The sequence below is a fragment of the Anoplolepis gracilipes genome, chromosome 13 (assembly GCF_047496725.1).
Source record: "Anoplolepis gracilipes chromosome 13, ASM4749672v1, whole genome shotgun sequence".
NCBI classification, from domain to species: Eukaryota; Metazoa; Arthropoda; class Insecta; order Hymenoptera; family Formicidae; genus Anoplolepis; species Anoplolepis gracilipes.
In genome coordinates, this window is record NC_132982.1 from 5,197,847 (window position 1) to 5,221,045 (window position 23,199).

At 35.4% G+C, this 23,199-nt stretch overlaps 1 protein-coding gene and 1 long non-coding RNA gene across 4 annotated transcripts in view; one reads left to right on the forward strand and one right to left on the reverse strand.

Annotated features, from left to right (window-relative positions):
• Nucleotides 1-23,199, reverse strand: part of Cad87a (cadherin 87A) — a 181,390-nt gene that overhangs the window by 14,296 nt on the left and 143,895 nt on the right. For all 3 annotated transcript variants that reach the window (XM_072904606.1, XM_072904607.1, XM_072904608.1), the window contains exon 6: nucleotides 2,277-2,534. In XM_072904606.1, the coding sequence (XP_072760707.1) occupies nucleotides 2,277-2,534 (258 nt within the window). The remainder of the gene's footprint in view (nucleotides 1-2,276; nucleotides 2,535-23,199) is intronic.
• The window catches only part of LOC140672444 (uncharacterized), a 78,408-nt gene that overhangs the window by 3,453 nt on the left and 51,756 nt on the right, over nucleotides 1-23,199 (forward strand). The window lies entirely within an intron of this gene.

Sequence of the window (23,199 nt, forward strand, 5' to 3'; positions counted from 1 at the left end):
TTTTAATGGCTCGCGAGATGATATACGAATCGGATCCTTTTTTTTTTTTTTTTGCGGGGAAAAAAGGGCGATATACATTGCGCCGTTTTTCCCGTCGACCGAATTCTCGGGGCGTTCCTCCGTGCCCTTTTGCCGATACGAAACGAACGGCGCGCATCGCATAACCGATTGCGCGCTATATCGATCGGATCCCGAGCAGAAAGCAGTTTTCAACGGCACTTCTCCACGTTACAAGTTTCCGTAAATACGATTTTCGGGCGTGAGACGTAAATTTTATGGACTCCCGTTGCGCTCTGCAACGAAATAAGAACTTATTACGAGGCACCATTCCATCAGACATTCGCGCGAATAGAATCTGTTCCATAAATAAAATATATAAAAAAGTTACATTTTTGTGAATGTACGCTTGAATCTGTACTCTTGAAAAATAACAATTTATTAAAATATCTGCTCCCTCTTTCTCGGATCGCCGAACTTGAAATTTAAAGTCATCGCCAAACATCGTTCGCGTATCTTCCCTTTTACTTAAGTATATGCGTGATTCTAATATTGTTATAAATAATAAAAATAAAAATAATATAAACTATAAATATAAATAGAAATCATGAAAAACATTGTTATTTTATATTTTTTCTATTTATATATTTTATATATAAATAGAAAAATATATAAAATAACAGTGTTTTCAATGTTTTTATTTTTGATTTATTTTGGGGGGAAAATTTTCTATTCTAATACTGTAATACTTTTTAACACTATTTATATTATGCTTATAGAAGTAATATATCCTGAAATAATAAATATAAATATCTACATCTCTAATTGCGTAAGACACTATACTGAAAGAAAAGTTTATAAAGTTGTAAAATATAACATGTAACGCCGATTACGAGAAAGTATACTGAATTGAAATTTTCCTACGCAACAGCGTTAATAAAATTTCCGCTTGCGCAGAACGATTAAATTTGCGAATTATGCTTTGCTATGCGCTACGAGATCCGCTCGTTCGTGCGAAACAGGCCAGGTGTTTTCCGCGGGGGTTAACATCGGCCTCCATAGCGATGATTGCGAAAGTCCGAGAACCTAGCGGTGGCTGTCTGCCACCAACCGTCGACGAGACTTCGGCTCCCTCGGGCGTGCTGCTCGACATTGCGAGGCTAGGCAAAGCGAAGAGAAGCGAGCCCGGGGCCTCCAGGTTCTATCCCTCTCTTTATCCTTCCTTCCCTCTCTCTCTCTCTCTCTCTCTCTCTCTCTCTCTCTCTCTTTCTCTCTGGGTTTATCACAGGACAGAAGCGCAGAGATAACTTAATGGAAAACTACGAATTACAAAGCGTCCCGGTAACGGTGCCGATATCCCGTCTCGTCTCGCGGACAAGGGGAGAATACTTCATCCGAGGCGAGCTGTTCTCTTCATTTACGTGAAATACCAGCGTGCTTGTATATCTTTTATCCGTACAACTGCATCCTAACGAAGGACGTTGCGCGCCGGTGTGCAACAACACAGCGATCCTGATCCTGCATCGCGTCGTAAAGGAGACGACTTCTTAATAAACCTCTTGAACGGAAAAAAGCAGTAGTTGGTTCTTTTTGCAATTTACTTATTACCCGTATTTTTATTTTACCGCGTTAGATGCGACATCGGATGAAGTAATAGAGGCAAATTCGAACATTCCTTTTTTCTCGCTTTTCTTTCTTGCATATATTGATTTACAGCAATTTCTCGTATAATATCTCGTATATCTCGATAATCCTCTTTCATCTATTATCGATAAAACTGGGGTACTTTGTGACAGAATATAATTTAATCGATAGAACAGAAACTCTCCAATCGGATAAATAAATTAAAAGAAATCGCTCAAAGAAAGTTATGTCATAAAATAATGATTTTCGAAAATAAAAAGAAACTCGCGCATTAGCAGAAAAACTGTTATATGAATTCACGAAGGGAATGTCAGATCCTATTATGTCTTTATTTCATCACCGACAAGAAAGGAAGAAGAGAGGCAAGAAAGCACCTTTCGTTTCTTGTCGAGCGCGCTATTTCGTAAAAATACCAAGAACAAATACTGTTGTTTTTCGGATAACACCGTCAATAATGGATTAGACAATGGACGAGAAAAGGGAGCGGTGACGCGTACGTCGACTGAAATTTTTCTCCAACGGAAACTTCAGTGGCAGAGGGAAGGAGAGGGAGAGTGACAAGAAATTCGGGCGGACATGTAAAAATATCCTTCGCGGAACATTACCGCCTGCTCTAACACGTATTAATGACTCACCTGGGGTTGCGGGACGCACGTTAGATCTATAATATCGCCCAGTAGGTCAGGATCCACGACTCTAATCCCCGGTAGTATGGTGGAGCCGACCGGGGTATCCTCCTCGGCGACCGCTTCGTATGGCACACCCAAAAAGTGCGGCGGATTGTCGTTCTCGTCCAGCACGATCACGTACGCGTCCACCCCAACGATGTTCGGTTGCTGTCCCGCGGGTACTTCATCTTCCAGAGTCACTCGAAAACGTATTGTATCGTTCTCCTAAAAAGAAAAGAAAGAAGTCTTGTTTTAGAGCTCATGATATGTTGCATCATGTTATTAAAGTTCGCGACTTTAATTTTGCCATTAACTTCGTGCATCAGAATTAACACTTGGAGCTTTTAGAATTTTAAGCTCGAAAATTTTCAAAGTACTTACAACTTTATATAAATTAAACTGTCATATAAATATAATTTATATAAGTTTTTTTTATATGTATTATTTTTAACAATCTTAATTTATATTCTTTAAATTATTTTTTGAGAGTTTAGAGCAAAAACGGGATAAATTACTCATATGAAACAGAGAGAGGGAAAGAGAGAGAATTCCATTAATTTAATTAATAAAATAAATCGTAAATTCAAATAAACCTTACAAATAATTTATTTTTCGTCTAAATTTTTTAAATATATATTCCTTATAACTATCTCAATATTTTGTATCATTTATTTTCACAGTGTTTAATATTGCACATACGTGCACGTACGCGAACGTGCGCTGGGATCAAGGGTTCCTTTTCTAGTACCAGAAATTTTATTGTATCCCTTATACGAGGCCTTATAGGAACCTTACAGAACGTGGGTCAAACGTGATACCTCGATTCGTACGTGAGAGAGAGAGAGAGAGAGAGAGAGAGTTCGGTCATTTTACGAGATCGATCATTTGCGAATGGGTCTTCCAAAGTCCCGTTCCTGAATATCTTGAGGAGTTTTCTTCCCTACGATGTAGGAAATCGAAAGTTGTCGCAGCAAGTGTGGTAAACGCCCAGGCTATATTGGCGGATTTGTGCGATGGAAGCTTCACACTGTACAGAAAGAAGGGAACAAATCCGTTTTTCTCATGAGTTTCGAGACCAGTTCTCTTTCTCTCGTCTGTGTTGTCTAGAGAAATTTGACGTTTGATGAATGAATTTTTCATCAAATTTATCTTCACGTATTTTTATCGTAGAATTTTATCTGAGCATATTTGTTTCGGGATAAATAAATATTATATTAGTAAGTTGAAATATTTCCAAATTTACGAATATCTAGATGGATTTTAAAATTTTTATTTGAAAAAAAGATAAAAAAAAGCCTAGTTCTGCTATTGAGAACAGTTCGAGTCTAATATTGAAAAGTAGTTTGCCTCTAACCAACTTTTCGAAAGTTTCGCGTGCAAAATTTCAAATCTTCGTGCAAAGTTTATCCAAAAATAACGAAAAGAAAGGAGAATTTTCCTGTGATATATAGAACAATATAAGTATTTTCATCATAATAAACTCTGATAAGCAAAATGCACAAAAAAAAAAAAAAAAAAAAATAAAGAATTTAGTAATCTCGTTTTTATTTAAAAAATATCTCAAAATTTACAGAGAATGAAAATTGGAATTAAAATAAACGACTATAACTTGCTGAAATAATATCAAGACCCCAAGAAAAGTTCGGACGTTCAAAGATATACAAAAAGGCTACGAAATGTTGTTTCAAGAGTAGATACTGGTCAAAAGTTTGAAAGAAACGGAAAAGAGGACAGCATCGGGGGTTTAGTAGTAGCTAACGAGGTCGAGGGTGGAAAGAGATGGCACTCAAAGTTCTTGCCAAGTGTGTGCGTGTACCCAATTGCGCATGCATTAGAATATATACATATTTGAACGGTAGATAGTCTCCCAAAGGCGTCACGGCAATGCGGAACAATAATAATGGCGATATACTACGACCAAGTTGAATTTATTCCGTAACATATTACAGATGCGCAAATGCGAATTCTCGCGTGAAAAACTGATCGTTATCTTCGTCTTTTTGCTTGCCAATTTAAATAAATAAAATGCTAAGTAAAAAATTAAAAAATAATATTTTACGTAAAAGAAATTCGTGCATAAGAAAGCCGATTTTCTTAAATAACTCGCTTTGTGTGTGATAACGACTTTGTTACACGATTTTGCTGAATTATGGGAACTTGGATGATGAATAAACATGGCGAAGTGATTAGCAACAATGTGTAAATCACATTAGATAATATACAGGCTCGACGTATCATATCCGTCATATTCTAGTAATTATGGTGCCGAACATCGAAAATTTCCAGTGAACCAGATAATGACGCATGCACAATAATCACACGAATAATAGTATCATGAAATCTGCGAACAACTCGGTCTGAAAGAGAAATAGAAAGAGAGAGGGAGGGAGGGAGGGAGGGAGAGAGAGAGAGAGAGAATACGAGACACGGTACTAACTCATTTTCGCTTACAATCGCATTGATTTTGCGGAAACTCGATGCATAATTCGTGACATATGAAACATACATCACGCATTTTCATACTGTAATTTTAACTTTCCGATGTAAACGGGATTTCATCTGCACAAATTCAGAATTAAACTGAAATATTTTGTTGTTTCCTCAAAATAATGATTCCATTTATTTAAAACATAAATTTATAAAGATAAAAGAAAAACTCATACATATGTACATGTATGTGTATATATAATATTTATATTTATATTTGCTCTACTAAAACTGAAGACATGGGATTTTTGGTATTACATTGTTTCATTTTAGTTATGAAAAAAGCAAAAAAAAAAAATAGTGCAAAATAAAAATAGATTTGGATTAAAATATTAGTAATATTGTGCGTGCAAAATATTTCAGTTTTATTATATTTTGATAGTATATTTTCTGCAATAGTTTTTTTGATTTTAAATTATAAAATTAATAAAACTTTTAAAAATTATTAACTTTTATAATGTTAATTTATATCAAGTGCTTTTGGTTTCAATTGTGTAATTTAAAAATCTTTTAGTATACACGTATATCACATATATCATGTATATTGAAATATCTAAAAAATATAAAATATATATTTCAATTCACAAGAACAATTGTTCTTAGGAACACCTCGAATATATTTCCAATTCAGATCGGAATGGCGCACGTTTACGATCTTACCGCTGGTCCGATTCGCTATGTCCTCGCGTTATGAAACTTCACGAAAGATAATAAATTGAACTTCGATCTCGTCGAATGCGAATCCAGGTGAGGAATATGACCCTGGAATGCGTAGACAAAGGTTTGCGCAAAAAATATCGTCTCTTATTCCGGTTCAGATAATCTCGCGCGTAAAACGCCTTATCATAAATTCTTCGCAACCATGCCGGATGTTCGTCGTAAATGTGGACTGTGAAACGCGGTGTTCGCAAAATTGCGCGGCCAGCTCCAGATATCAACAGCGGGTCATAGCGCGGATAAGGGGTCGCGCAGGATGGTGAACCGGAATGAAACTGCGAGTTTCATTCCGTGTCCATCTCCGCAAGCCACAAAATCGGGCGGAAAATTTTCAACTGTGAGCTCAGTTGGCCGAATGTAAAGAATGGCGGCGTTATCATCGTTGAAATTACTTAAAAAAAGTGACCTATTTTTTGATCGGAATATCCAACGGAATTTGCGAGAAATGTGTCCCCAATTCGCTCTGGACGATATCAAGGATCGCACGCTACGGTTCATCTTATGAGTTTAAAATTTAGACTTTAAATCATTCATATTTTTAATAATCATTAGCGATTTATAAGGTCGCGGCGTTCGATTTATATTTTTGCTGATAATCATGTAAATGTAAAGTTGAATATGAGAATCTTAGAATAACGTATTTTTGCAGAAAGTTTCGATTTTACTAAACTTTGTGTAACTACTTTAGATAAATGAATCGATGTCGCACTTTTTAAAGAGAGAATCTTAAATTTTTTTTTTTCAAAATTCTTTACATTACATTACATTTATTAATAATACAGCTGCATAAAATATTCTTGGCAATATCATTCTATCACTATTTCTGTATCATTATAAAAAACAACTCTCTAGAATAAAATCTTTTCTATATATATATGTGTGTGTGTGTGTGTGTGTGTGTGTGTGTGTGTGTGTGTGTGTGTGTGTGTGTGTGTGTGTGTGTGTGTGTGTGTGTGTGTGTGTGTGTGTGTGTGTGTGTGTGTGTGTGTGTGTGTGTGTGTGTGTGTGTGTGTGTGTGTGTGTGTGTGTGTGTGTGTGTGTGTGTGTGTGTGTGTGTGTGTGTGTGTGTGTGTGTGTGTGTGTGTGTGTGTGTGTGTGTGTGTGTGTGTGTGTGTGTGTGTGTGTGTGTGTGTGTGTGTGTGTGTGTGTGTGTGTGTGTGTGTGTGTGTGTGTGTGTGTGTGTGTGTGTGTGTGTGTGTGTGTGTGTGTGTGTGTGTGTGTGTGTGTGTGTGTGTGTGTGTGTGTGTGTGTGTGTGTGTGTGTGTGTGTGTGTGTGTGTGTGTGTGTAAAATAGTATTAATATAATAATAAAATAATAAAATAATAAATAAAATAAATAAAATAAATTTTTGATATAAGGTTGCATTTAACTGTGCGATAATATTCAAATAAATAAATCAAAAAAATATATTCTCAATATGCTACATATTACGTGAGCGTCAATAAAGCAAGGTGAGATGATTGATATATAATGGCTTATATTGAAGAAAATAACAACGAGATACAGGTTTAGCAAGAGAAGCGAGTAATTGAAATGGTTGGTCGCTGCTAAAGTTGTCTGTTTCTATTTCGTTTGGCTGACGTCTTCTGTATTTTCGCGTGCCTTTGAGCAACTTTCGAAGCTTTTGCGAAAGATAGAGTCAGGCGAGTATTTTATATATCTATTGAAAAAACGAATCCGCGAATAAAGGGCGAATGAACTTTTGCGCTTTTTGCTTTTACACTCATTGGAAATACGTACTCAGAAAGAATGATACACGAATGATGGACATCCAGTAATACGAAAATTACACGTCTTCTTTCTCAGATCATTTTACTACTGTCATTTAGTTTACGGAATAAATAATTTTGTGAAAATGAGATTCAACGAACGTAACGTGTTATTTCGATGATAATCGTATGTATTTGCATCAATTTTTAATGTTTCTCTCTGCGCATTTCTTTGCGCGGTTATCTCTATCAACACATATTAAAACTATATTTTAATCGCATTTTTTCCAGCCTGCGTTTCGGCTGCAAATCGTGCGTTACGATCGCGAGCTGCTGCATAACACGAACCACACAGATGCAATAGGCGAATGGTCGACGAAATCGAAAAACGCGAGCTGCATTTCGCGTATACGGTTACACGCGACATGACAAACACCCAACGCGGATGGTCTTCGCTCGGCTTATCTGGACCAGCCGGTGGCAAAAAAATACGCGGTCTGCCGTCGTACGCAATGAATTACACTATGTAGCTGAGAGAAAAAGGAAGAGGGAGGGAAAGAGAAAAAGAGAGAGATCTTATTATTTGTTGCAAACAAAAAAAAACGAATATGCCAGCGGGCGAATTTCGAACCTCGAAGATTTTTATGACTTCGCTGCGTTATTCTGTTTCGTGCACTAACGTTTGGACGCAGTTTAGGAGAACTGTATTTCAAAAAATGTCAAAAATGCGTTTTCGTTGTATATGGTAATTTCCCTTATATATAGATGTACGTTTCTATACTATTTTTTAGGCGACTGTATGTAAAAGGAGATGTGTGTGATGATAAATTGTTTTTGAACAATTTGTATCTCTGATTCATAGCATCTGATTCATATTACATACTTTTTATACACACACACACATATATATATATATTTTTTTACATTTTTTTATTATACGAATATTTTACATATAAATGACATGCATCTTTTGTTGTGCTAATTCCACCGATAAGAATATGTCGACGATCGTACACATATAAATACGTGTGGGGTTATTCGGGTCACACAAATTGGGCTACCCAATGTCCGCAGTGTTCGTGATGCAAACTTCCGAGAATGACCCGCTTATAACGTAACACGTGCGTTCATTGATTACTCGGTATTAATGACATTATCCGCAATGTTCCTGCGCACGTAAATTGATCAGTACCGATGGAATATCTGCGAATAGTACTTTTGCATCTACGTTAACACGTACACACATGCACATAATTGAATTTACGTTCTTACAGATTTTCATTAGCCCTTTATTGCATCGTTATTGCATTGCATGAGATACACAAACGTGTAATAATAACGTCACATTATTGAAAATCCCCGTATTCTATTTAATCCTCGATTGTTATAGTATAGAGAAAATCTCTCTGTTTTCTCGGCATTATATTTAAAAAAAAAAATATAAGCTCTACTCTTTTGGCTCTCTTGCCTTTTTTTTAACTTTCCTGTAATTACAGTGTATAAATCCTGCTGGATGATTCGTAAAAAAATGCGATCCACTTTTTGGTTACATTTGCACAATTCGTCAAAAATTAACTCGACGGAAATCCGGCTTTGGCGTTGGCTTAGCTAATTGACATGCGTATTATTTAATGCAATTCGGTTTTTCATTTTTCGGCAATATCAGTGTGGTCTCTCTTTCTCTCTGTCATCGCGACGAGAGCTCGTACTGGAATTTTAATCTGTACGACACGGCGTGTCAGCGTCGTGAATGCAAAGCGGAAACGCGAACGAACACGAGAGACTCGTGACAGAGCGTTTGACATGTCGACAATTCCGTCATTACGTCGTCGACGAATGGCGCACAGAATGCAGTTCTCTTTATGTGTGTGAATTGTGCCCCAACTTTTCGTCCTCCTCCCTTTTATGTGCGTGGATCCTCCTCGTCACGCAACTATCGATTATTTATTCAGATTAAATGGGAAGGAATTAACACTCGAATACAATCCCGATGAGATAGCATTCTTTTGCAAATTTTTTGTGCGTGATTGCGACGCGGTGCAATGTATTCAAAGAGCTTACATTATCGTAAAATTGTAAAGAATGCAGCCTCAATGGTTTATTATTTAAAATCAATATTCATATAGAATGTGCATTGTTCTTATATTCAATTAAATTTAATTCTTGATATCGTTGTGAGACAACGAAGACGTTGCTCGAAAAGCAAATATACTGTTGGCTCTAAATAAAATTTAATCGAATCTTTGTAAAAAATAATAAGCTATTAATTATTTGTTACAAATTCGCTATTATTGTTATTTAAAGCAAAACTAAAGTACGACTTTAAACTTGTCGTAAAATTATTCGCAATATTACGTCTTTCAACACGAGATAACGAATTTATTCAATTTACATATATTAGTCTCTTGTTCGTGATGATTTAGTGATTTATTTTAAACTTTACCAAAATGTCATCTTTTAATTAAATGTTAGTAGAACGACGTAATTTTGCATAATAACGTTAGTAATTACTGTAAATAAACACATCGTGAATGTAAGAAATAAAAAAAAACTGGAGTACCAACCTAAAGAAATCTAAATTACAAAGCTAATGGCGTATACCTATAACAACGAAAGTCTGAGAAAAAATTGCAAAATTAAGTTTACATAAAATATAAGGCGGAAGATATATTATCATTTATATTAATAATTCATTTTTGACGATAAAGCACATTCTCCAAAGAAAGACGAATGAGTTTCATCGAGGGCTAATATAATAAGATTGCTCCTTTTCTGAAAATTCCTTTCGCGTTATTACTTGGAAAATAACCTTCACTCACACTACGTTATGTAAGTTATGATGCATGATTTTTGACGACTTTCTCGTTGATGTAATAAAATTATGTCTCTTCAAAGTTTCTCTGCACACAATTACATGGTCAATTACTCGTCCACGATTCTTTCTTAAGGCATTTCGTAAAAATCGAGTGTCTTGAAATAAAGTTGAAAAAAATAAAAGTTTGATAAAACGTCAACACAGAAGTGTTACACATTAATAATTTATTTTTGATGATAGAGGTAGGGTATATTTCCTTCAAAAGGAAGCTAAATGGATCCATTGACGCCTAATATGCCAAATTGCGCCTTTGAAAAATTTTCGCTCAATTACTCGCGTAATTACCGTCAATTATCGTAACTTTACAATGTAGGAGAGCTTCGCTCCGCTTTATGCAAAATCGAACGTTCGTCCTGTGTGCGCTTTTCCGCGCGCATCGATAAGAGCATAAATTCGCGTGATAATAGGCTGACTGGCATGAACGAACGTTACAATACGAGCCGCATTAATGAAAAGCACGAACATGAGCCTTGTGGCTATCATCGTTTAATTTGAATTTAATTTCTTGTGAATTAAAAATTTTCTTCACGCATGCGGCCATTTTTTAATTGGCTCTTGTCAGAGTTTGCATCGATTGCTTTCATCTCGGTCTCTCAAAGATCGGATCTACGATTCCGATCTAAATCAAGAACTCCGGTAATATGATTATGCTTGTTATGCTGATATATCGCGACGCTTGAAACGCCGAGTTGCGATTTTTCTTTCACACATACGCAGGTATCCTATAATCCGCCCGTTTCCGGCGACGTTAATTCCGGTTAACGAGCGCGGATCACGTTTCTGATATGTACTTCTCGTGACATGCAAGTCCGAATCGCTAATGACATCTAACGAGTTGGAGATAAGCTAAATATCCAGATAAGCGATACAAATTTGTAATTGACGTGAGAAAGCACGTGTAATTTAGGTAAAAAAAAAAGTGTTGTATTTGTCAAATATTTTTCTTATTGGATTAAACTTGATATTTTAGTGTAGAATTAAAGGAAGATTGAGATCCTTTTTTGCCAAAATAAAATTACAACGATCGATTAAAAAGCATCTGATGTCGCTGACGTCTTTTTTACACGAGTCAGTACAGGATATTATTTAATGAATATATAATGCTTCATGAAGAAAAGTTTTACATTTGTTGATTTTATACTTTAAAACAAAGAATATAAAATTACAATTTTGTATTGAATATGATAAAGTCTAGAATAGAAGGACAAAAAAGTATTAAGATATACGTTTCGATTGTGCTGCTACAGTATGTTGATATACGCGAGAAGTACACAAGAATGTATCTCTTTCCGATCGAAAGGCCGCGGAATCCGTTGTAGGTCGGAATTCTGAGCAAAATGCTGCGATACGGGTTGGCGTTGTCGACTATCCGAGCAGCAATTCGTATCGCAAGCATGTCGGCTGCACCGGTACCGAAATAAAAACGCAAAAGGAAAGAGTACCGCGCGCCCTTTTGTCCGGCGAATCGCGATGCCGTGCACGTAGTCGCGATACACGACGCCCCCGAGGGTGGGTGGTTCTCCTTTTCTGCTCCCACTTGGTGAAGGAGGGTGGTAAAAGCATTGTGTCCTCCAAAAACTAGCTCTCTCCTGTCTGCAGTCGACAGGAAACCCAAGAACGCCGGCAGAATTATCTGTCGGACGTAAGATATGGGTCGCGGAGACGGGATGGTCGCGTGACCGCGCCACTTCCGGAAGGGAAGAAAAGGCGCCAAGGTTGCGGCTGTATTTTCGCAAAGGGCCCCCCGAGGGTTGCGATAAAGTTACCACAAGAAGGAAAGAAGGCGTGTCTGAAGAAATATTTTTTTTTTTTTTTTTTTTTTTTTTAGAAATATCTACCACTATACTTTTTTGAGTCGCGAGATAACCCGAAGCTTAACATGTGATGACTCGTCGCATTAAAATGTTGCTGCGATAAAAAAACGTGACGTGACAAATTTTTCGCGGATAAAAGAAAGTATTATAGAAAATATTATAGAAACACATAGCACCAGGACGTGTCGTCGATGATACTTTCGCACTTAGTATTTATATTTTAATAAATATTTAACAGAAGCTAGCTTATGGCGAGAAATGTAGCAAAGTAACAAAATGATAGGAAACAAAAAAGCTGAGAAACTTGGGAATTTCTCATTTCTATTCCGCCAGGACAAGTGAAATCTCAAGGGAATCTTGTTCATCGAAATTTGGGTCGCCGAACAGGTGTGAAATAAAATAAAAGATACGAAATAAAGGTCGCGCCGGTTGCTCATGACGAAATCGCGCGATGCGCATCTCTAACGAGTATGCATTTGTAGTGCACATATCTGTATGTAACGTATGCAGCTGGTCGCGCCGTTTGTCGTTGCAAACGCTTTCATAAAGTTACACGTGCTCGCAGAGTCCGCGTCATAAGCAGCGCTATAAGTAATGACGAGGATATCAACGGCGGGTTGCCAGGGTAAGCCAGGTCATAAGGTGAATTGAGGTAAACGCGTTCGTTTAGTTGTGGCGAAAAAGAAGAGAAACCGTTTTGTGTAAACGCTTGAAAATTCTTTGATAGTTCTTATATATCAAAAAATGTATTATTATTTATATATTTCTGCAGGAAAATATGAAATAATACGGAAAAATGAATAACGTAAATATATTTCAATTATTGCAAATAAAATATAAATCGTATCATATGTGAGAAATATATAAATACATATATATTTTTAAAAACTCATCGGTAAGATTAATATCTCTTTTTTTCCTAAATTTTTAATTTATTTTATTTTTCGAAGACTTTTAACTTTTCATATAGATTGAAGAGAAGCAGGCAGTAAATTATAGATGCAATAATTAATTATTCGTTTGTTCGATATTACACTATTTTTCTGGCGAAAACATATATCTGGTCGATTAATCTCGCTCTCTACGCCGCAATAATTCACTTTTAAGATCCGGTTATACTGACAGCATCCGATTAAATAACTTTAGAGTCAACGATTCTTTTCCCTTTCAATCTACCTGATTACTCTGCAACACGCGACAGGAAATTAGCGTTACTTATATCGCGTTACGATAGTGTATTCTTACACTCTATTACATTCACTATCTCAACCTTTCTCTAAAGCATGAAGATGCATTATTCCTTTGCGAAAGAGAAAATGAAAAGATATAATCCATTGACTAAATTAAAAAAAAAAAAATCATTCGTGATGTAATTTACAAATGTCATTAGCTAAATTACATAAACAATACACAAGAGGAAAATCAAATTTGATTAAAAGTAAAAATTGTAACAAGCAAAAAATTCACATACTTTCATATCTATGTTCTATTTACGTCACATAATTATGTGACGAAACCGTTTTTTCCTCGCGAATATTTTTAACACCACGTTCATATGCATATCGCGAAATGTTCGTAGTTTCTCTATATAAAAATTCTCTCTATACACACACACACACACACACACACACACACATATATATATATATATATATATATATATATATATATATATATGTACATAAAAGTATATTTTCTCACATTTTTGCGTCAATGTGCGCTCGTTTCCATTTATACAAAGCCATTCAATTGCATAGCGTAAATGTCGGATACTGTTGCAATGAAATTATTTAACGGATGGCTAGCAGTAGCGTGCGCGCGCACGTGCGCACGTTAGCGTAAACAATGCTTGGAAATTCGCATTGCGATCTACCGTACAAAGGGCTGTCCAGCTGCATCAGGCCTTGACGGTATGCTTTTATTGCTCGGCATCGGGGATAGTGGATAGTTTGACCATCGACCATGAACGAACCGCCTCTTTCTAGTCATTCCTGGCAGCGCTCTGCTTTCGTCAGCGTGCTTGTTGTGCCGTCAGTGTGTTGCTGGGATTGTATATTAGGTGTGTGGCACTTTTTCAATAAATTCACTGATTGTTTGACGATCGACCGCTTTCCTAAAAGAACGATTATACGGCACTTGGATAGATCGCGGGCGCGCGCGATTCGCCATTTCGGTACGATGCAAGAGAAAGACAGAAAGAAACCCATCGGCGATGCATTGTTTTCCGGCCGGGAAGTACATACTTCGTTACGAATAATCCCAATTTTATTACAGCGAGACCGAGAGAGAAAGTCGAGATTGTGTGTACGTCGAGAGCGCGATTTTATTGTCGAGCTTATACGTCGCGATCGTGATTTTATTACCGAGCTTGTAGACAGTGGACGGATTGATGGATAGAATTTATTTTCCATCTCTGAAACAAATCTCGTAATATTCCCAACGCAAGATCGAATCGGTTATTTGTATTAAACTTTTAAATTTATTTTTCCAAAATATTATTTTTCGCTATTTCTAATATTTTGATTTTCGATTTTATTGCCGAGTTTGTAGACAATAACGGATGGATTAATGGATAAAATTTATTTCCCATCTCTGAAGCAAATTTTGTAATATTTCCAAAGCACGATCGAATTGTTTATTTTTATTAAGTTTTGAAATTTATTTTCTCAAAATATTATTTTTTGCTATTTCTATTTTTTTTTTTTTTTTTTTTTTTTATTAAGAGTGAATTACCTACGTTCGTATTTTAAACACGACGATAAAATAGAAACAACATTCTTTAATAAAAATTAGAGATTCATTAAAAAGTTTCAATTATTCTTTTCTTGAATTTTTATTTCTATTAGGTAAATAGGGAATGAAATTAAGTGTAAAGTACAAAATGCAATGCGAAAAACGGTGAAGTTTCATGAAATAAAACACAGGTTATAAACGCGCGAGACATTATGTAGCATCATAGCGAAATTACGATACAATGTAACAGAATCAGAATAACATTTTGAAACAGAATCAGAATAACATTTTGAAACAAACAATTTTTTTACCATCACAAAATAAATTGTAATTTATATCTGTCGGAAAATGTTTTTTTAACCAAATCCTTGATGTATCACGCTTTTAAAAAGTTTTAGCAATACAATGGAGTACTGTATCCATTAATCGATGGTATAATTATCGATATTGAATGGAAATAAGAAACCGAACTATTACTAGGCGTAATCTACGGTTTAAACTTAGTTTGCGAGACTCGAGGATCCAAACGACTTCGGGGATAAGGAGCCATTCTTCCACTTTGCAGCCAGAAAAGTTCGTAATGGGAATACGATTAAATTGCAGTTGGATTGTTAGAAAAATATTGCTATGCGATGCACGAAGAACTCGTTAATCTCTCACGGTCCGAATTCAAGTAATGCTCAAACATTACCCGAAATTCTTGCTATTTTATTAGCGAACGTTTATTAATCTTACTTTTGCACTTTTTATTTATCCTAATTAGTATTGTTTCATAGAAAATATCTATAAGTTTTAATGTATATAAATCTCACGTATATCTACGATAATTATAAATATATTTTTTTCCTTTTATGAATTTTCATATAAAAATGAAAATTAATTGTAAGCAGTAAATGTTTTATATCGAATACGGGTAAATTCAGCTATCGTATATTTCGGTAACCAATTTGTTTGTAAAACCCAGATTAAAACAAACTGATTGACTTATTGTTAGATACACTTGATAGTTAGATATATGCATAGGCGATAATAAAATTATATGCGTCAGAATAATTAATCGAATATCAAACCAATTATAGGATATCGATTTTCCTTTTTACTTCGAGTTCTTTAATATATATATATATATATATATATATATATATATATTAGCTTTATAATGCATCGAGCAAGTTACGGCAAATTATTGGCAGGCTGCTTCAATTATTCGTTTCGACAAAGGACAAATTGAACAATATTCTTATGCATTATTTCAGTATAATAAATCATTTCTGCTCGTCACATTTTCATAAATAGCTCATAAGAACGAAAACACAAGTATATACCAACATCGCGTAAAAACCTTAATTTATCCGTAATTCTTTTTTCAATATGTACATTTGATTTTTCTGCGTAAAAGTAATTAATTAATCAAAGTCTCTCTATATGATACATACTTTCGTAATCTATCTCAACCCCAATATAAGTTTTTTTTTGTACGATATAAATAAAAAAAAAAAAAAAAAAAATATCTAAAAAAGTTTCTAATATCTTTGACATTTTTTGAATTTTCGAAATATTCGGTCAAATTTCTTTTTAGAACCCCTCTGATACAATATGATCTCGCTTTACGATGTCCCTTCTATCCACCTGCTGTGCCAGTGGTTCAAGTATGGATGCCAGGTCTCTGAAAGTCAAAGAAAGCGCGACACGCGGTGCCGCGACATTCTTATACCACTTTTCACTTCGGCAACAAATATGAAGTCGATGCACCGGCTGACACCGAATTTCTGGTTCGCGATTCCGATCCCTTTTCTCCCCTTATAGTCTTCCGCTCTTTTCTCCACCCCTCCCGTCACGTGTATCCGCGCCTTTTCACGCTTTAGAATTAGTTGGAAAGTTACGAGAGCTACGATCGCTACGTGCTTGAAATGGGAAAGTCCATCCATATTCCTTCCGCGCTTGCCTTTTTCATTTATACGGGAAAAACGCCTCTGCATAAACGTGCCGAAATTTATGGCCAAAAAGTGGCGCCTCGTATCCGATTCCCTTTCGACGAAAGTAAGCATCCAACAAACTCTCCTTCGAAAGAGTTTCCCTCTTCCGGTCTCATTCTTTCCAAAGCGATAATTAATTATACACGAATCGAAACGTTCGCCATTTCTCGAGATCCATTCGTCGAGACTCGAAGCCAAGTGCGAGGGTTCGCAATTTATTTTGCACCCTCGAACGGAAATCTCGATAGCTTCTCTTCATCTCTCTGATTTAACAGTATAATTATAATAATTGTTTTTGTGTGCACAATTGTGATTAACAATTTTAATCTCGACGACAGATTCTCTGACGAGTTTGAGATCTATTTTTTTATCAGTAGAAATTTCAAGAAAAATTATGTATTGTATCACATAATTTTCCAATTTTCAAGATTAATCTCCTTGTAATTTTAAATTTGTTAAATAAAAATAAATTTGCAATTTATGCTATATGCATTATGTTATATATTTGTTTAACTTAAGATTATATTTCAAGTCAACTCAAAAGATCGTAGTTATTATTTATATCTCTGATTTTCTGATAATAGTATTTAATATTTCCATGAAATGTTAGAACCAACGCCAATGTAAATACATTTACTCATTACGTTTGACGCGTACAGAAATACGGAAATCCACCAAGTGCGAAACTCGAAATTAATTTGCGCTGCCACTGTAGCCGCGAAATGATTGACGTGTCGCGAACTACGACTTAGTTCTGTTATTAGCACTGTTATATTACGATCGTTGTAACCTACGTTAAATAACTGTCTTTAATTTCAGTTTAGTCGCTGAAATTTACAATTCTATTAATTTCGCTAACGAGATCGCCTAGCGTATAATTACAATGATATTAAATAATCGTAAAAGATCCTTCGCTGTTTATTTCGAAATATTTTGCAGTGGATATTCGCGCGAATAACGTGATACATTTATACTCCTCCGATGTGATTCGCGACGAGATTAATCTCAATGGGCGATCTCAATCATGATTTCACCGAGCGAAAAATATCGCTATCGTCCCCGATGTAATCGAATCGCGATCCGATCAGCAACAACAGTTCGAACTTTAACGAACACCGAATTAGCAGTTAGCTTTATTGCTTCGTACAGCCGCGTTCATCTCGAGCGAGTTTGACAAACGTGTTCCAGTGGCGAGCACGAGAAACGACAACGGCCATTGCGAATGACCATAATAACTTGTGACGGCGACGATAAAACTTTGTTAAACAACAAATCCGGCAGGCCTGAATTTGTCACAGTCACGAACAAGTGTTGTGTATTTGCATATGGTTGACCATTCCGCTGGCCACAATCATGTTTTATCCGCGGTTATCAACGTTATTTACGTTTGCGTTTAATTGGTCGATCAGTAGAGAGAACGATAATTAACTGACGTTGCGATCCGCTGAAATCAATTATCATTTATAAATAATTACAACAATTAGTTCATTTATTTTCATCCTAGTGCGATAACTTTTTTTCGATTTATGTAAATAGATTAACATTTATGCAGAATGTCTTGAAAATTATGCGTTGTCGTAATTTTAACGGCAAATTTTTAAAACACTCTGTATAATTTGTAGAATAATTTAGCTACAAATTTGATAATGATTTATGATGAAATTAACGAAAAAGCGTGAGCACCATTTACTCATTTACAGCGTGATATTACAACAGTGTTATTTCAGTCTTCTTGAGCAAGAGGATAGTAACCCGCAGCTAATGAGCTTACGCGCTCCTGAGAAGCGAAAGTCCGTCACGTAAATGGTGTCCCTGCATTATGGCGCATAAGATATATGGATAGTCGCTAAGATAATACGGTATAATTTTGCGGCTTGCAGCGAAATAATAATAGACTGCGTTTTATATGCAATTTTATATATTATAATTACATATAAAAACCCCGTACATGTGCCATGTAAAATGCAGACGCGTTTTGCGTTCCGTGATCTCGCCCCTTCTATTTCGCGGTGATGATATTTTTGTAATTAAACCAAGCCGCGGAAAACCGTCGAAGCTAGCGCGACGTGTAATAATAATCGCTTTTAGTACGTGTGCGAGCGTTACCTTCTCCTCGCAAAGCGAGAATCACGTAATTCGCATGATTGGCTCCGATCATGTGGTACGGGAGCTTTGCTTTCCCTTAAAGCAGTAACGCTACATCGCTACTATTTTCCAGTTCGATTGTTCCGGTGAAACAACGTTAGCGGACCGTTTGTTTTTGTATGCGTTGCTGTCCATCAGAAACTAAAGGAGAATCAAAATAACTGTGATTTTTCTGCGGCCTTTGTACCCGGTGAACAGTTTCGATTAATCCCGATGAACGCCGAGATTTTTGCGCCCGTTATTTCGATGCCGCAATCAAAAGACTCGCGTCCCCAATACACTCACTAAAAAAAAGAGAAAACGTACAAAAATACGATACTAGAAAATATAAAAAAAAAGGATACCAATGTTGGTACCAAACGAGCGAGCTCCAGGTAATCGATTTGTCCGTGTTCGCTATCTCGATATTTTTTTCCCACCGAAAGCAATTATTTTTAATTGTTCCCGAGTAAATAGTTATTACATAGCATGGCCATCCTCCAATATACACACATTTATTATTTGTAACAGTCCTCCGTTGATATTTTTTTAATTTTATCGATATTCTGTAAGTGCGACTTTGTTTCGAACAATTCGCATTAATTTATACTCGTGACGTATATTTCGGCAACAGGTAAATCTTTTTTTCGAACTATTATTGCCAAACAATATTTAATCGCAATAAAATTTGAGAACAAAAGATACGATGAACGCGAGATACGATTTTTTTGTCGTTAAATAAAAAATTGTAGAGCAGGTTTCGATCTCTTTTTTCTTTTTCTCTTTAATAATTAGACGTATTCAAATGAACCCGGAAATCCTTTCACGTTATAAAGTCAAGTGGGTCTTGTACGTGCTTTGGTTAATTTCTCCTTCACGGAGCACATACATCGTGCAGCATCTCTCGAGTTGCACAACGTTTCTGCAATGTGCAAGTTTTCCTCCTAGCTTCTTCGCCTTTGAGAGGTGGATTCATGTAAAATTTCCTTTGTTACTAAAATGTAAATCTAAATTACTTGCATTACACGTGGAAAGGAACGAGCATGAAAAAGATATTCTTCCTCTCAAAAAAAAAAAAAAAAATATATATATATATATATATATATATATATATATATATATATATATATATAAAGTACTATATAAATATAAAAAATATATTATCATCGTTAGTAAAATAATTAATGTTATAAGTTTTTAAAACAACACTGTGTATTCGATTTTGTTCTTCAATATAGACAGACTCCATCTCGATCCTGTCATATCATTTTATCGCATCAGCGATTCAAAGATTCGTTTACGTTTGAACGTGTCAAATTCTATCTGACCTAGTCTTCAAGAGTCGATTGGCGAAATTATGGATGAAACATTATGCGACGTCCACGAGATTCCGAACTTCTAAATGTGTATCCACGATCGGCTGTCGGGGCTAGTATATCGCTCGCCTGCGGTTCGGGGACCTCGAAACTTTTGTCGGAACGAACTTTATCGGCGTTGATTTTTCATGACTTCCAGAAACGGCACGGCACCGCACACCCTTGGGAGACGAAAAAGACGAGGTGGTTCCGAACCGCCGGTTCTCGGTTTGCTGAATCTCTAGCGATGGGAATAGATATAGTACAAATAGTTGACATAACAGAACAAAACATTTTGCCAACATAAAGAATCGTATTGTTTAATTATTTAAAAAATTCTTTATTAAAAGATATGACGTTTCTATCTCTGACGAGAGAGAAAATAATTGATTGCTCCAATCGATAAAAGTACAGGTCCATCAATTTTCCTTATTATTAAAAGTTAGAAGCTTTTTAAAACGCGATCAATTGCATTAATCATTTACTGGTTATTTAATATTTTGTTTTTGTCCCAGAAGTTATAAAAATCTTTTTATTTTTCACATTTTGTTTTTTATTCATATATTTTCTTTATAAATATATCGAAACGACAGATTTAATATTATTTTCGCAGGACAATTCACAAAGATAACGATATTATATACATTAATTATTCCCACTGATAATTATATCGAAACAGATTTCATCAAACGTTTGCACGTGCAGTGTCTCGTAGGTAAACGGATTTGAGATTCGAGTGTAGCCGTTTATTAATTTTAACCATAAAAGGGAGACGTGGTGCGAATCTCGCCTAATGCACCCTCATATTATACACGCATTCGGGAATTAGTGTAAGCGCGTGCGAGCCGGCCCAAACCTATTTAGCTAGATTAAATCAATGGGGGATCGGCGCGCTAGGCGGGTCAACGTACGAAAATCCATGGATGCGACAGTTGCATTATGTGTCCCCGGGACAACGTAATCGCATTAATCGCATTGAGCGACATCGGGTATACCGGGCGTATAAATGCCGCCGATTGCGACAACGATCGAACGAGAACGCCGTTGGGAATCCACCGCGGACACGTACATACGGCCACGGAAAATTTCCGACATTTGTTTCACGCTCCAAGAGCTGACAAGCCCGTTTCCGAATTGGTGCCGATTGTATCGACTGCTACAACAAAGATGAATCTAACCGGCGGCGCAGGTGCTTTCGTGCCAAATATCTACGATATCCTTCGTAATCTTCGTCGCTATTTTGCGCGAACACGGTCAGATTTTTCTTGAAAAATATCTTTCTCCAAATGTTTTTCTAGGATAGTTTCTAGAATAGCATCTTGTCAGATTGTTAAAAATGTCTCGTATATAAAATGAAACTGCGAATGCAAAAAAACAAAAAAATTATATTCTGCGAAAATTATTTATAGCAATTAAATATCGACGAAGGTTCCGCAAGAATTACTCGTTCTATAAAATAAATAGTCGCATGTTAAAAAAATAATTAACGTTTATATTGAAACAGGAATATGTAAAAATATGTGCAGATATGCCGAGATTACCGTAAAATTGTACAAATAATATCCAATTTGTATTTAGTCGCATCGAAGCTTATAACATATTCGAATCAATCGATCCCTCGTGCACCGATTCGTGCTAATATTTACGATTCGGAGAGATATGATCAGATGGGATTAAACCTAAATTCCGTAAATTAGTGATGCGCTGTTCGCAAAACGTAGTCGAACATGAATATGTCACAACGTACTATATATTATTCGATCACTTGACGATTTTGTCAAATAAATGTACGTAATGATTATTGGACAAACTGCAAATTTCAATAAATAAAATAATGTTTATGATATAGTCACAATAAAAAATTAGCTCGATATAAAATATTTACACGATGCATAAAAATGAAGAAATGAAATTTACATCTCGGCTTCGATATTGCGAGACAGAAAATAAACAAATATAATTAATTCGTTCGGGGATTAATGATAACATAATTTTTTATATGCATGACATAAATACGGGATGTTTATGAAAAGAAGAATAAATAAATATTTGCTTAATAATGTTATGTTATTTCACATTAATTATTGTTGAAATTGAAAATATCGTTTTTTAAATATTTACTTCATATCATTTCATACAAGGCAATTAAAATGCTAAATATTTAATAACCTAACCTGTGTTACTATATGTTTGATAACAACTTATTATATAATTACTTATTTATTCCCTGCATTTCGGATATGAAGACAGGCTGAAGATAAGGGCACTGTCGCCAAATTCAAGCGTGCCCTCTTAGGACTTAAGTAGTTGCATGAACCTCATAAGCAGTATTCATGACGCTGTTTACTTTACAGCAGTGTAAGTACTGTAAGTAATGTAAATATAACATGTGTACACCTCTACAAGAAACTCCACTAAACAGGATGAATTTAACAAGAGTAAAGCGAAGTAATCAACTGTTCCAATAGATGAATTTTTAATCAGCTTCTAGCTACAGTCTAAGTTAATTAAATTTAATTGTCGATTTCCTTTTTTTACCTTAATCAATTTACCACTTCAGTCTTAATTAAAAAAAAAAAAAAATATTCAGAGAATCGTGACTTTTAATTTTGCGTTCATTTAAATGGACCCTAAACTCGATTAAATTTATCTTGTCATTCTTGTTCGACTTGTCTCAGGGAAAGGCAATTATATATATATTAATAATTCTCGTAATATTAATATAAATAATTTAAGATATTAATATAAATATATTAATAATTCTCGTAATTTGGATTTACTTGTTTTCAATGATTCACTTGTCTTTAATAATTTTCAAAGATTTAATCTTAATAAAATATCGTCTTCATCAATATTGATTATAATAATAACAATAATAAAAAAAACTTAGTATAAATATAATAAATCTTTCTTCTCTCTCTCTCTCTTTCTCTCTCTATTTTTGTATATTATAGTCAGTCTATATTAAAATCTAGAAGAAATTGAGAAATCAAAAACCAACTAGCGGAGATAAACGATGGTAACGTAGGTAAAGCTGCACGTAGAATATTGCGATACGAGCACCGAGCGCCGCGAGCAAGATAAGATCGACTCTGGTCG